General features: G+C 40.9%; 1 protein-coding gene across 11 annotated transcripts in view; it reads left to right on the forward strand.

Annotated features, from left to right (window-relative positions):
• The window catches only part of KIAA0232 (KIAA0232 ortholog), a 93,530-nt gene that overhangs the window by 23,864 nt on the left and 56,045 nt on the right, over positions 1 to 13,621 (forward strand). For 10 of the 11 annotated variants that reach the window (XM_077874984.1, XM_077874986.1, XM_077874991.1 and 7 more), the window contains exon 2: positions 12,522 to 13,020. In XM_077874984.1, the coding sequence (XP_077731110.1) occupies positions 12,790 to 13,020 (231 nt within the window). In that variant the 5' untranslated portion in view covers positions 12,522 to 12,789. Of the gene's footprint in view, positions 1 to 12,521; positions 13,021 to 13,621 lie in introns of those variants that run through there. The other variant, XM_077874994.1, reaches the window with a different exon arrangement.

Here is a 13,621-nt window from a genome sequence, read left to right on the forward strand (position 1 = left end):
TTATAATGTGATAACCTGCAGAGATTTCAGTCTGGAAAAATCAGTCCAGTTTTTCAAACCAGAAATATTAACAGATAAGAATGAATCCTCAAATAACTGACAACAGACTAAAAATTAGAAATCAAGCAGTGTTACTTTGTATAAGCAGTTTATCTCCCTCTGGTTAGGCCAGTTACAGCTCTGAGAACCTGGAGGCTGACCCAGCCTTTGGATTCTGTAAACCCTCGACAAGAGGAGAGATTTTATCCAGTCTAGGCTGACAGCTTCCCTTTTATTTCCTCTCCTTAGACTGTGTTGTCGTTCCCATTTGTTTTTCCTTTAGTGGACGTCTATTCTTTACTACTGATTCTCTGTAGAACCAAGTCCTTTTACCTACCATCATTATCTAGTTAGTTCTTCTTTTTTCTAATCTTTTCAGTTTAGAGATTCACCAGGTCTGTTATGTGTCTGCAATTTAGTAAGACCTTTGTTAGTTCCTATTACTATCAAGTAAATACTCTTACCTACAAGAACAACCCTACATTCATGAAAAGAATTCATTTTAACTGTCACTGGAGAATATACACGAACCAGTTCATTTCTGATAGATTGGCTAGTAAGGGAATTTAATCTACATGCAGTTCTTTCTATTTGTGAGGAAAGCACTCATGTCTCACACTAATCTTGTAGGTTATATTATCTTAAACAGAAGCCTTATTCATTTCCTCAAATTTGACACATTTCTAGATGGGAAAGAGACAATGGGGTCTGATTGTCCATATCTACATAATTTTTCAGATTCAGAGGCTAAACAGGTATGTATGATGAGCTTTTAGCCTGTCGTTTCTTTAGTGATACAAGTTCTGGTTTAGGCTGTGAATTCTCTATGGATTTTCTCTTCTGGCCATAGATTTGCTCTGGAGGCGTGCTACCTACTAAAGAAAATAAACGATCCCTTATATTCTAAATTGATGCAAATCTGTGTGTAACTACCTCGTTACATGTGTGCACTCTCTGATTTATTGGGCAGATATTTAGGATCTTGGTGAGAAGTAGTAGAATCTAAAAGCCAGAGTCGTCATAGTTCAAACATCTACTTTCATTATTCTGTTTTCTTCTGTTTATATTTTGTATGTCCTTTATTTATGCTTCCCCTTCAGATGCTTTTGTGTATGTGTGAAAATTGTATTAATACAGAAATTGAGGAATTATACAGTTTCAGGTAATTCAGACTCTTGTATACTGAGTACTTTATCAAATTTACTGTGAAAGTTGTAGTGAAGAAGACTGGTTAAAAAATATGTAGTTAGTGTCAAGTCATAAATTGCAAAAGTACCAAACTAGATCCAAGGGCAGGTGGAAGGTGGTGTGTTTCAGTAGGAAGAAGTACAAGTTGATTAAGGATAAAGACCAAAGCCCCCTAGCATAGGATGGTATATACAGAAAGAACAGACCTAAGGATTATTGATTTTGTGTCACTAGCAGCATACACAAGACCTGGCACACAGAAAGCCTCTAGCACACGTGTGGGTGGTGGAAGAATGAGCTGGGGCTCCTAGGTTAGAGTTGTTCTCCACCTGGGAGCTGAGAACTTGACCAGAGCTCAGCGTTTTCTCCACACACGCCAGTATTAGGAATATTGTATTTCCCAAGGCTGTCTTTGAGAATGTGTTCCATTTAGATTGGGAGAGTGTTTAGTTTGACACAGTTTTGCTCACCTGCCAAGGCCTAAAAATTCTGCTAATTAGCATGTGGAATATGTCACAGTTTGGCTTTGAAGAACTTTCAGCCTTGCTTGTAAAGGAACCCACACGCAGGAGGCAGTTGGAGAATAGTATGGATGCATATCATTGAAAGGCAGAGAGCAGGAGGACAGTGAGTGCCCTAAGTGTCACAGGAAGAGAGCAGTGTGGCTTTAAGTAATTAGGGATGGCTGCTTGGAGGAGTTAGGGCACGAATTGGCTCATTACCATTTAGGTGTTAATGTTTCAGCAGTCCTCATGCCTTCAGAACCTTCCTTAGCTTGTTACTTTAGTCTCTCTTGTGGGACTTATTATTATTATTTGCAGTGTTTTAATTCATCTGCCTTGAATGTTCCACCCAAGTTGACCAGAATGCTGGTTTCAGTAGTGCTAGACTTTATTTAAAAAAAAATTTTTTTTTAAGATTTATTTGAGGGGAGTGCAGAGCAAGTAAGAACTCAAGTTGGGTGGGGGTGCAGACAGAGGGAGAGGGAGAAGCAGGCTCCCCACTGAGCTAGGATCGTGGCCTGAGCCAAAGGCAGATGCTTAACTGACTGAGCCCCCCAGGCATCCCTAGTGTTAAACTTTAGAGTTGTCTCCTATCAGGAGCCTCACATTTTAGCTCTTGAAGTAATCCTTAAGGCTATTGACACCTATCACTGCTCTTCCCTCCTCCCTGGCATGGGAGAGGAGTGTGCTTCCCCTACCCCCACTTGAAGTGAGTGAGGCCATGAGACTTGGCTTTGACTGGTGAGATGTGGGGCTCACTTCCAGGAAGGAGTTTCTAAAGCACTGGTACATGCTCTGACCCAGGTTTTCTTTCCCCATGGTTCCTGGACTAGCAGTAGCAACCCTACTGACATCTTGTGTACCAGAGAGGTTATGCTGTGGTTATGCTGAGTGTCCCTGCCAGTCCTGGATGGACATGTAGCAGGAGCATATAAAGCCTTTGTTAAGCTTCTGTGATTTGGGGATTGTTTATTTCTGCAGCATAATATACTTTATTTGACTAGATAACCTTTCTTACCAAATTTTGAGCTTTAGCACCCCATCCTGATTATTCTCGGTTTTCTTTTTGCTTTGTCATGGTTCTTGCTGTTCTGTATACAGTTTGACATTGTCACTGAGCCTTCCATGGATTACTTTCTACTGTAATGACATTTGACCCCTATCAAACACAAAGGCAGATGTTTTCTACTTCCCTCCGGCAATCCCTCTGGCACATTGTACTGTCTCAGAATGGTTGTGCTTAGCACCCATTTTCTGGGTATGAGGAGTGTCTCTCATGGTCCTAGGTACATGAGGAAGGGTACATGGATTCTGTTGAGCCAATGACCCTTTTTTAGTCAAACGTAGTTCATTTGCTGAAGAGAATCAAAGCCAGTATTGTTCAGAACTTCTGCCGTGACAGAAATGTCCTATATTTGCACAGTAGCCACTAGCCATGTGTGGCTTTGAGCTCTTGAAATGTGGCTGGTGTGGCCAATTTTTTTTTTATGTGCTATTTTAAAAAAAAGATTTTTACTTATTTGAGAGAGAGTGAGTGAGACAGAGAAGGAGCAGGGGTAGAGTCAGAGGGAGAAGGAGAAGCAGACTCCTCACTGAGCAGGGAGCCAGACTCATGGCTCAGTCCTAGAACCCGGAGATCATGACCTGAGCAGAAGGCGGATGTTTAACTGACTGAGCTGCCTAGGTGCCCCAGAAAACATTTGAAGTTCTGTGGAAAGGAAAAAAACACTGATAATGAAAATTATCACATGAAAATACTGTGAATTATATTAGGGTGGAGAAATTGTGTGTGGGCATCCTTTTTTTAAGATTTTATTTATTTATTCATGGGAGACACACACCAGAGAGAGGCAGAGACACAGGCAGAGGGAGAAGAAGGCTCCACGCAGGGAGCCCTACGTGGGACTCGATCTGGGTCTCCAGGATCAGGCCCTGGGCTGAAGGTGGTGCTAAACCGCTGAGCCACCCAGGCTGCCACATCCTTCTCTTGTATTTAGAAAAATACTTAGTTTTTTTTGTTTTTGTTTTTTAATGAAAGTAGATGGGATTCACTTGAGCAGAAAAGCAGAAGTGCTTGGAGAGTAAGTCTGTTGAACAGATTTCCCTCCACAAGATCTGCCCTTTCCATTTTGCCCAGAGAAACACGGTTTAGAACTGTTGACTGGTGCTCTTTATGATCAGTTATGCTGTAACACAAGCAAATTGAGAATATTCCACAGATGATAGATATGTACCATGTCAGAAAGAGATGGTGCTTTTTTTTTTTTTTTAAGGTTTTATTTATTCATGAGAGACACACAGAGAGAGGCAGAGACACAGGCAGGAGAAGCAGGCTCCATGCAGGGAGCCCGATGTGGGACTTGATCCCGGGTCTCCAGGATCACGCCCTGGGCTGAAGGTGGCACTAAACCGCTGAGCCACCCGGGCTGCCCGAGATGGTGCTTTTGAAATAATTTTTATATGTTTCCAGCAAATCTAAAAACATTCACTATAAAAAAAAAATTCACTATATTACAAAAGAAGAAGGGAAATACTCTAATATTTAAATTTAGCTGGTCACTTGTCTCCTGTGCTTGAGCTCTAAAGAAACTGAACTACAGAATGTCTGATTCTCAGAGCTTATAGGACTCACTGCTGCTTGTACCCTAGGTGACTTGTCACACCCACTAATGGGGGCTGTAATTTGAATTACTTCTAGGAATGTGTGTGGTGTTACGAAGAGTACAGAAAGACAGCATTATGTTTCTTGGCACGTTGTTATAATAAGGGAAGAGATTTTGGAAGATCAGTGAACTTCTTCAAAATGACCTTCATTCCACCTCAAAAATCCCTTGTTAAATTACTCATATGAAACTTGTAGCCTTACCAAGTCTTAATTATTTGTTAAATAAATATTTACTTGTATAATAAGTATTAGGTCGGTTTTCTTTTTTTCCTTGTGGACAAATCCTTTGGGACTAATTATATGACTCGAAAATGTTTATACAGACTAGATAAAGAATTAAAGGCTTTTATTTTTATTTTTAAAGATTTATTTATTTATCCATGAGAGAGACAGAGAGATAGAGGCAGAGACACAGGCAGAGGGAGAAGCAGGCTCCATGCAGGGAGCCCAACGGTGGGACTCGATCCTGGGTCTCCAGGATCACACCCCAGGCCAAAGGCGGTGTTAAATCGCTGGGCCACTGGGGCTGCCCGAGGGGGGTAGTTTGTAACAGTACCTTCCATTCGTATGACTTTATGAAATGCAAAGGCCACAAAATATTTGCTCATTGCAACAACCTTGTGAGAGATTTGAGGTGTAGAGAGAGCACATATATATTATTCTGTTTTACAGGTGAGGAAACAAGTTACAGAAACCAGCTCTTAAGTAGCGAAGGTGAGATGGACTACAAAACCCTAAATGTTATGCTGGGCTCATGTACTTTCCACTCTTTTGTGCTACCTTCAAGAATTAAAAAAGACATAAGTGATATAGAAACTTCCATGGGCATTTAATTATAGCTATGTATATTTTTTTGCATCCTGGGTCTCCAGGATCAGGCCCTCGGCTGAAGGCAGACGCTAAACCGCTGAGCCACCTGGGCTGCCCCTTTTTTATGTATTTAAAAAATATATTTATTGGAGAGACAGAGCATGTGCTAGTGAGTATGAGTGGGGTGAGGAGCAGAGGGAGAAGCAAACCCCCACTGAGCAGAGAGCCCAGTGTGGGGCTCGATCCCGGGACTCTGGGATCATGACCTGGGCTGAAGGCAGACACTTAATCGATTGAGCCACCCAGATACCCCTATTGTGGGACCTTTTAAATGATCATTTATGCAATCCAGTCTTTGGGATGATTCGGGTTAGTTTTGCATGGGAGAAAGATACGATGATCCGAAGGCCTTCTTAACTCTGTAAACTTTTGGAGAAAGAATCAGATGTTGAAAAAATGAAGTGAAGCAAAACAGAAAGCCTGGTGCTTTTTCTTTAAAACTCTTTTGGAGGGGCAGCCCTGGTGGCGCAGTGGTTTAGCACTGCCTGCAGCCCAGGGCGTGGTCCTGGAGACCCCTGTCAGGCTCCCTGCATGGAGCCTACTTCTCCCTCTGCCTGTGTCTCTGTGTGTGTGTCTCATGAATAAATAAATAAAGTCTTAAAAAAAAAAAAAAACTCTTTTAGAGAGGTGCCTCGGCTCAGTGGTTGAGCGTCTGCCTTTGGCTTAGGTCATGATCCTGGGGTCCTGGGATTGAGTCCTGCATTAGGCTTCCCACAGGGAGTCTGCTTCTCCCTCTGCCTATGTCTCTGCCTCTTTCTGTGTGTCTCTCATGAATAAATAAATTAAATCTTAAAAAACAAAAAACCTCTTTTGGAGGAGCACCTGGGTGAATAATTCAGTTAAGCATGTGGCTCAGGTCATCATCTCAGGGTCCTGGGATCGATCTCCTCATCAGGCTCTCTGCTCAGCAGGGAATCTGCTTCTCCCTCTGTCCCTCCCCAATTATTTTCTCTCTCTCTTGTTCTCTCTCTTTCTCAAATAAATAAAAATTTTTAAAAATCTTAAAAAATTTTTTTGGAGAATTTAGTTAAACCGAAATGAAATTTAACTTCATATTGATTAAATTTCACATTTGGAATGAGCGTAACAGTTTGAAATTTGGGTGTTTGCCAGCTGTGTTCTTGAATTTGCCAGGCAAACATTAAATGGGTTTTGCCTGTGTTTGTCAGACCGTTCCACTGTTTTGACCATGTCATTGATTGTACCCAAAATAAGTTTTCTTGTTTTATTTTATTTTAAAGATCTTATTTATTTATTCACGAGAGACAGAGAGAGGCAGAGACACAGGCAGAGGGAGAAACAGGCTCCATGCAGGAAGCCTGACGCGGGCTTCAATCCACGGTCTCCAGGATCACGCCGTGGGCTGAAGGTGGCGCTGAACCGCTGAGCCACCTGGGCTGCCCAGTTTTCTTGTTTTGAAGATTTATTTATTTGAGAGAGTGCACATGTGTGAGAGCATACAGAGGGAAAGGGGGAAGCTGACTCCTCGCGGAGCAGGGAGCCCAATGCTGGGCTCAATCCCAGGACCTTGAGATCATAACCTGAGCTGAAGGCAGATGCTTAACCAATTGAGCTACCCAGGCACCTCCAAAATAAGTTCTAATTAAAAATCAGAACCAACATACCTAGGAGTCTCCTTTTAGTTCAGAACTGGAAACAGAGTCTCATTCTGTCATGTGTTCATCCCTCTGTTGAAGGCTTGCTGCTTAGGGAGAAGCAGCTTTGTTAGGGCTCCATATTCTCTACCTGGGTCATCTGCTAAGTTTGAGGTTCAGAATAGGGAGGATGGACACTGGCTCCAAGAACGTTTAGACCTACCATTATGGTACAAGAAGAGCCATCTTGTACTTTTTCTGTCTCAGACCCTATTACTAGGATCCACTCAGAGTTCTTGCATGGACAGCTGCCAGGTAGTCTGATGGTACCAGACTTAGCAGCCTCTGCTCTTCTCCTTTTCCTCTGCAGTCTGAACTATAGAGAGTAAAAAAGATCATAATCCCTAGTAACTCTAGAGATATGTCCTATTATTTTAAAATGTTATGTCATCAGTTATTGAACAAGTTCGAGAAGAGTTCTGTTAGGGGTAAAAATGCAAGGGAAGGTTTTAACCAGCCTTGATGAGATCTTGGGAGTTCAGTGTGCTTTGCTTCATTTTGCATTTTTATGTTGATTTTTTTTCTCACCCACTTCTTGAATCTTTGCACTTGTCTAAAGAAGTGTGAAATTTCTTAATGACAACAGAGAATCCTATACTTGGGTTGAAACCACTTTTCTTTTTTTCTTTTTTTTAAGAGCAAGCGAGAAAGGAGGAAGTACAAGGGGGAGAAAGAATATCAAGCAGGTTCCAGTGTCCATCTCAAAACCCTGAGATCATGACCTGAGCCGAAATCAAGAGTCCAACACTCAACTGACTGAGCCACCCAGGCACTACTGATTAGCTTATAATTTAGTTCCATATGGTCAAAGAGTATATTTTCTATGATTTGAATCCTTTTAAATTTGTTACAACCTTCTTTATGGCCCAGAATACAGTCTTCTGTCAGATTGATGATAATATTGCTCGAGTCTTCTAAATCCTTACGGACTTGGTGTTTATTTCTTTCAGTGTTTGAGAGAGGGGGATTTTGATATCTAGTACAAATAATGGCTTTGTTTATATCTTGAAATGCTATCAGTTTTTATTCACACAGTTTGTAACTCTGCTACCAGGTATGTAATAAATAGGACTGTTACATCCCTTGGTAATTGACCCCTTTATCGTCACGAAATGACCTTTACTTCTGTTACTACTCCTTGCTCTAAAATGTCAGATACTATAATCATTCTACCTTGTACCCTTTTTTTTTAAGATTTATTTATGAGGCGCCTATGTGGCTTTAGTTGGTTAAACATCTGTCTTTGGCTCAGGTCATAATCCCAGGGTCTAATCGGGCTCCCTGCTTAGTGTGGAGCCTGCTTCTCCTTCTCCTTCTTCTTGTTCATGTTCTCTCTTGCTATCTGTGTCTTTCTCTCTTAAATAAAATCTAGAAAAGAAAATGTTTATTTGAGAGAGAAGGAGGGCAAGCATGGGGAGGGGCAGACATGAGAGGGAGAGAGTGAATCCTCAAGCAGACTCGCTACTGAGCATGGAGCCCATGTGGGCTGATCTGAGGACTCCAGAATCAAGAGTCAGCTGCCCAACTGAGCCACTCAGATGCCCCTGCACCTTGCTTTTTGTTAATGTTGGCATGGTGTATCTCTTCCCATCCCTTTACTTGGAACTTTGAATGTGGATATTTTTATAAGGAGCATATATTTGCATCTTGCAGTTTTAAAATCCAGTCTGACCACCTCTGCTTTTTAATTGGTTGGTTTGACCATTTATGTTTATTGTGATTATTAACAGCTGTTGTATCACAATCTGTCTCCAGGTGGCATTCTCCCATTGCAGGTAATATGGGAGGAGCTGGTAGGAGTGTTATTAACCCCCGCATCCAGCTTCGCGTTCTGTTACCCTCCATTTTGCTTCCACGTATGTTACAAACCTCACAATAAATTGTTACTATTTTTGTTTCAATAGTGGAATTATCTTTTGAAGATATTGAAATAAAAAAATAAAAATAAAAAGAAAAATGTAGTTTTTCTTTTTCTTTTTCTTTTTTTATTTCTGGTGCACTTTGTTCCTTTGAGTGGATGCATGTTTTGTTCTGGTGTCATCTTCCTTTAGCCTGAAGGACTTCCTGTAACACTTCCCAGAGCTATCTGCTGCTATTGCTGGATTCTTCCAGCATTTGCATGTCTGAAAAAAGTCTTCGTTTCAACTTCGTTTTGGAAGATTTTGTGATGAGTATAGAATTCTATGTTGATGGGTTTTTCTTCCAGTCCTTTAACATTTTTTTGACTGATTATCTTTCTCCTTTGCCTGTTTCTGACAAGAAACTTGGTGTTCTTTTTTTTTTTCCTTCATCTTATTTTAAAGAGTCTATTTATTTATTTGACAGCACAAGCAGGAGGGAGCAGCAGGCAGAGGGAGAGGGGAAAAGCAGGCTCCCGGCTAAGCAGAGAGTCTGATGCAGGGCTTGATTCCAGGACCCTAAGATCCCAATCTGAGCTGAAGGCAGACACTTATCTGAGCCACCCAGGTGCTCCAAAACTTGGTGTCCTTAGTCATCTTTTGCTCTGTTCTACCTGATGTGTCTTTTCTCCCCAGAGGCTTTGTGGTTCTTTGCTTTACCATTTGAATGGTTTTGTTGCAGGAAGCCTGGGTATCACTTTCTTCATGTTTCTGTGTTTAGAGTTCAGTGAACTTCTTAGATCTTAGTTGTTATCAATTTTGGGAAAATGTTGGCCATTATTTCTTCAAATATTTCTTTGTCCCCTTCTCTTTCTCTTCCAATTACACATGTTAGGTTTCTTAAAATTGTCATACAGCTTGCTGAAGCTGTATTAATTTGTTCCTTTCTCTCTGTTTCATTTTGTATGGTTTCTTTTGCAGTGTAAGACTGGAATCTTTCCTTCTGAAGGGGTTAATCTGCCATTACCCCCATCCTGTCTGCTTTTTTCTCTCTGACATTGTAGTTTTCATCTGTATATGTTTGACTTTCAGTCTTTATATCTTCTGTTCTCTGCTCATTAATTACATATATGGCCTTTAGTCATAATCACTGCTTCAGAATCCTTTTCTGCTAATTCTCACTTTTGTGTCAATTCTGAGTTGGTTTCAGTGAATTTATTTTTCTCTTCATTTCTATTTCCTTTATGCCTGCTTGTCTGCATGTCTCCTACTTTTTTTATTGGATTCCAACCATTATAAATTTTACTTAAAAAAAAAAAAAGATTTATTTCAGAGAGAGCACAAGTTGGGGGGGGGGAGTGAGGGGAGCAGGAGGGAAGTCTTCAGAGACTCCATACCAAGTGGGGAACCTGATACTGGACTTGATCCCATCACCATAATAAGATCATGATCAGAGCCGAAACCAAGAGGCAAATGCTCAACCAACCAAGTCATCCAGGTGCCCCTGAATCTTACTTTTTAAGATGCTCAGTATTTTTGTGTTCCTATACATTTCTTGAGGTTTGTTCTGGGACCATAATGAAATTAGAAATACTTTGGCCCTTCAGGTCTTCCTTTTGGTATATATTAGTCACACACTGTTCTCTCTAGGGCTAATTCCCCTACAGAGTCAGGGGTGTGTCTCTGAATTAGTTGGTTTTCAACTCTGGCTGGTAGGAAACAGCACCATCCCTGGGCATGCTGAACATCAAGTCCTATTTCCTTTGTTTGTTTGTTTTTTTTTTTAAGATTTTATTTATTTATTCATGAGAGACACAGAGAGAGACATAGGCAGAGGGAGAAGCAGGCTTTTATGCAGGGAGCCTGATGTGGGACTTGATCCCAGGACCGTGGGATCACGCCCTGAGCCGAAGGCAGATGCTCAACTGCTGAGCCACCCAGGCGTCCCCAAGTCCTATTTCCTTCTAGTTTTCTTGATGATCTTCTCCTGTGATCGGGGAGTTTATCACATGCATGCCCTGATTAGTACTCTACTGAATTCTGAAGGCTACTCTCTGCCGATCTTAAGTGCTGTTTGCTGTGAGCTTAAGCTGCCTTAGATCTTTCATCTAGCGCCTTCAGCTGTTGCTTCAAGTCTGTTCTCCATCTAGGTTGATTGTCATTGAATGAGAACCAGCATGTCACCTTGCTTCAGGGGGTGTTCCCAGAATTCAGTGTATTGTTTAATTGATGATCTCTCTGGCATCCGAAGATTCAGTCATTTTAAAGAATTAATGAAATATGTTTTAATTTTGAGAGTCAGCTGGAAAATTTCAGCAAGTGAAAATTATAGAAAAACATTTACTTTATCTATTTTCCATAATTCAGAAAAGACTGTATGGTAGAGAAAAATTTTGAAAATAGAATATACGTTAACAACTTAATATAGTAACTTAGTCCTATGGTAGATTTGAACATTTTTCTTTAAAGTCTGTAAAAGTTACTGTGTAGTTATTCATGAAATACAAGAAGTGGAGTCTTAAGTCTTTGGGGAAACGTCTTTCAGACTTGATACTTTTACTAACTAATAATACCTTTAATTTTTTTTTTTTTTTTAAGTAGTAAGAATGTGAGTAGGGTAAGGGGCAGAGTGACAGGGGAAAAAAATCTCAAGTAGACTCTCCACTGAGCAGGGAGCCTGACATAGGGCTCAGTCTCTTGACCTTGAGTCCATGACCTGAGCCTAAATCAGGAGTTGGACGCTTAACCGACTGAGCCACTCAGTGGCTCCTAAATCACTTTTGGTAACCCTCTTATTGTCTGCTAAAATTCATGCAAAAGCTGAGTTGATGAGATTTACTTGTCACTGTGGTAGTTTTCATCTTCTGGTGGCATGAGTGATTTAATAAGGCCGTTGTTAGATTAGTTTGACATATTGAAAGTAGGTTAACTTAGGGGAAAAAGCTATTAAGAACATGGCATCTATCATAGCAGTAAGCAAACCATCAGCCAAGGTGTAAAAGAATAAAAGTTACATCAGGTGTAACCATACAGCCTGGTGTGGCTATGAGCCAAATACATGTTTTACTTTCACTTTTATGAAATAAAATAGTGAGCAGCCATGCAAAGCTTGTAGCTATACGAAATGATTGATTACCTTTATGAAACCTTCACTTTAAAGGACTAATTTTTAACCATTGTCTAAATGAAATTACTATTCAGCTGCTTGCTTCTGCTACACTTAAAAATGAACTAGTGATTTGTTACCATACAAATTCTTTCAGCATTACAGAGGAACAAAATTTTATTAGCCCGGTGTCTTGAGGTAGCAGAATAAACATTGGTTTGATTGAGTACAAGCACAACAATGTAAATTTCTGAGTTTTCCTTTCTTTTAAATGATGTAAGCTTAAAATTTTGAAATATCACTTGACTTGGGATCCCTGGGTGGCGCAGCGGTTTGGCGCCTGCCTTTGGCCCAGGGCGCGATCCTGGAGACCCGGGATCGAATCCCACATCGGGCTCCCGGTGCATGGAGCCTGCTTCTCCCTCTGCCTATGTCTCTGCCTCTCTCTCTCTCTCTCTGTGACTATCATAAATAAATAAAAATTAAAAAAAAAAAAGAAATATCACTTGACTTAAAATGTCAAACATGACAGCAAAAAGAAATCCATGTTCAAAGACATCAAATTTCAGTAAACAGTTCATTTGGATTTTTCCAAAAGATCAGTAATTTATATCTTTATATAATGTGTACCTTTTTTTCTCTCTCTCATTTTTGTAGGTTCTGCCGGAGACTTCCATTTGGCCTCAATGTGAAAATAAAGTAGAAAATCACATCTGCGTGTGTATTGCTGTCAGGATGTTGATTCACTGGTCATGCCTGAAGAGGGAAATTCTGTTCTAATGGCTGACTGCCAGCAAAAATAGATGCTTATCCTAGATGTCAAGCATCTCTCCTTTTTACTGGAGTGAAAATCCCCTCCAGATACCAACAGAACATCAACTGCAGAAAATGCTTCACATTTTAAGGATGTCAGCAACCTAAATTCATGCGCCCTATCTGTACAGTTGTTGTGGATGGTTTACCATCTGAAAGCTCCTCAAGCTCTTATCCAGGCCCCGTATCTGTTTCTGAAATGTCTCTGCTTCATGCTCTGGGCCCAGTGCAGACCTGGCTGGGACAGGAGCTGGAGAAATGTGGCATTGATGCCATGATTTATACCCGCTACGTCCTTAGTCTTCTGCTGCACGACAGCTATGACTACGATCTGCAGGAACAGGTATTTCCCTACCTTATGTGTTTTGTGACAAATCCTGATTGTGTCTGCATGTTTGCATTTCTCTTCAGAGAGCGCTTTGGTGCTCCAGAAAAGCTTGTAGGCTGCCAGCGTTTACAAACTCCTAACCTATTGGGGAGCGTTATGTGACTGGTTAGTCCAGCTGCTTTCTCTGTACTTAGATTTTCTCAGTATGGACCACGCTCTGGCTCAGACTCTAGATCTTGTCCTGGGCAGTGAGGGTTTGGTGACCTGCTGCCTTTGAGTAGTGCTCCTTTCTGTGGGTTAGGAGCATCACACATCATGACCCAGCATCGTTCTCACTCAGTTATACTTCTTGACATTCCGGAGTTTAATGTTTCATTTTCATGTTAAACTGCTTCTTAACCGAAGTATGTGTTATAAACCAGTGGCCCTAGAAGCTGGGTAAAAGCACACAGTGTAGCCTTAAGTCATTGTGGATCACCCCATAAGTCGACCATTATACATTTTGATTTCGGTGCTGAGTTGGAAGTGAGAAAGTAAGCAAATCTAGGATCTGTTTTTTTTTTTTTTTTTAAGATTTTACTTATTCACGAGAGACACAGAGAGAGAGGCAGAGACA

The sequence above is a fragment of the Canis aureus genome, chromosome 2 (assembly GCF_053574225.1).
Source record: "Canis aureus isolate CA01 chromosome 2, VMU_Caureus_v.1.0, whole genome shotgun sequence".
NCBI lineage: Eukaryota > Metazoa > Chordata > Mammalia > Carnivora > Canidae > Canis > Canis aureus.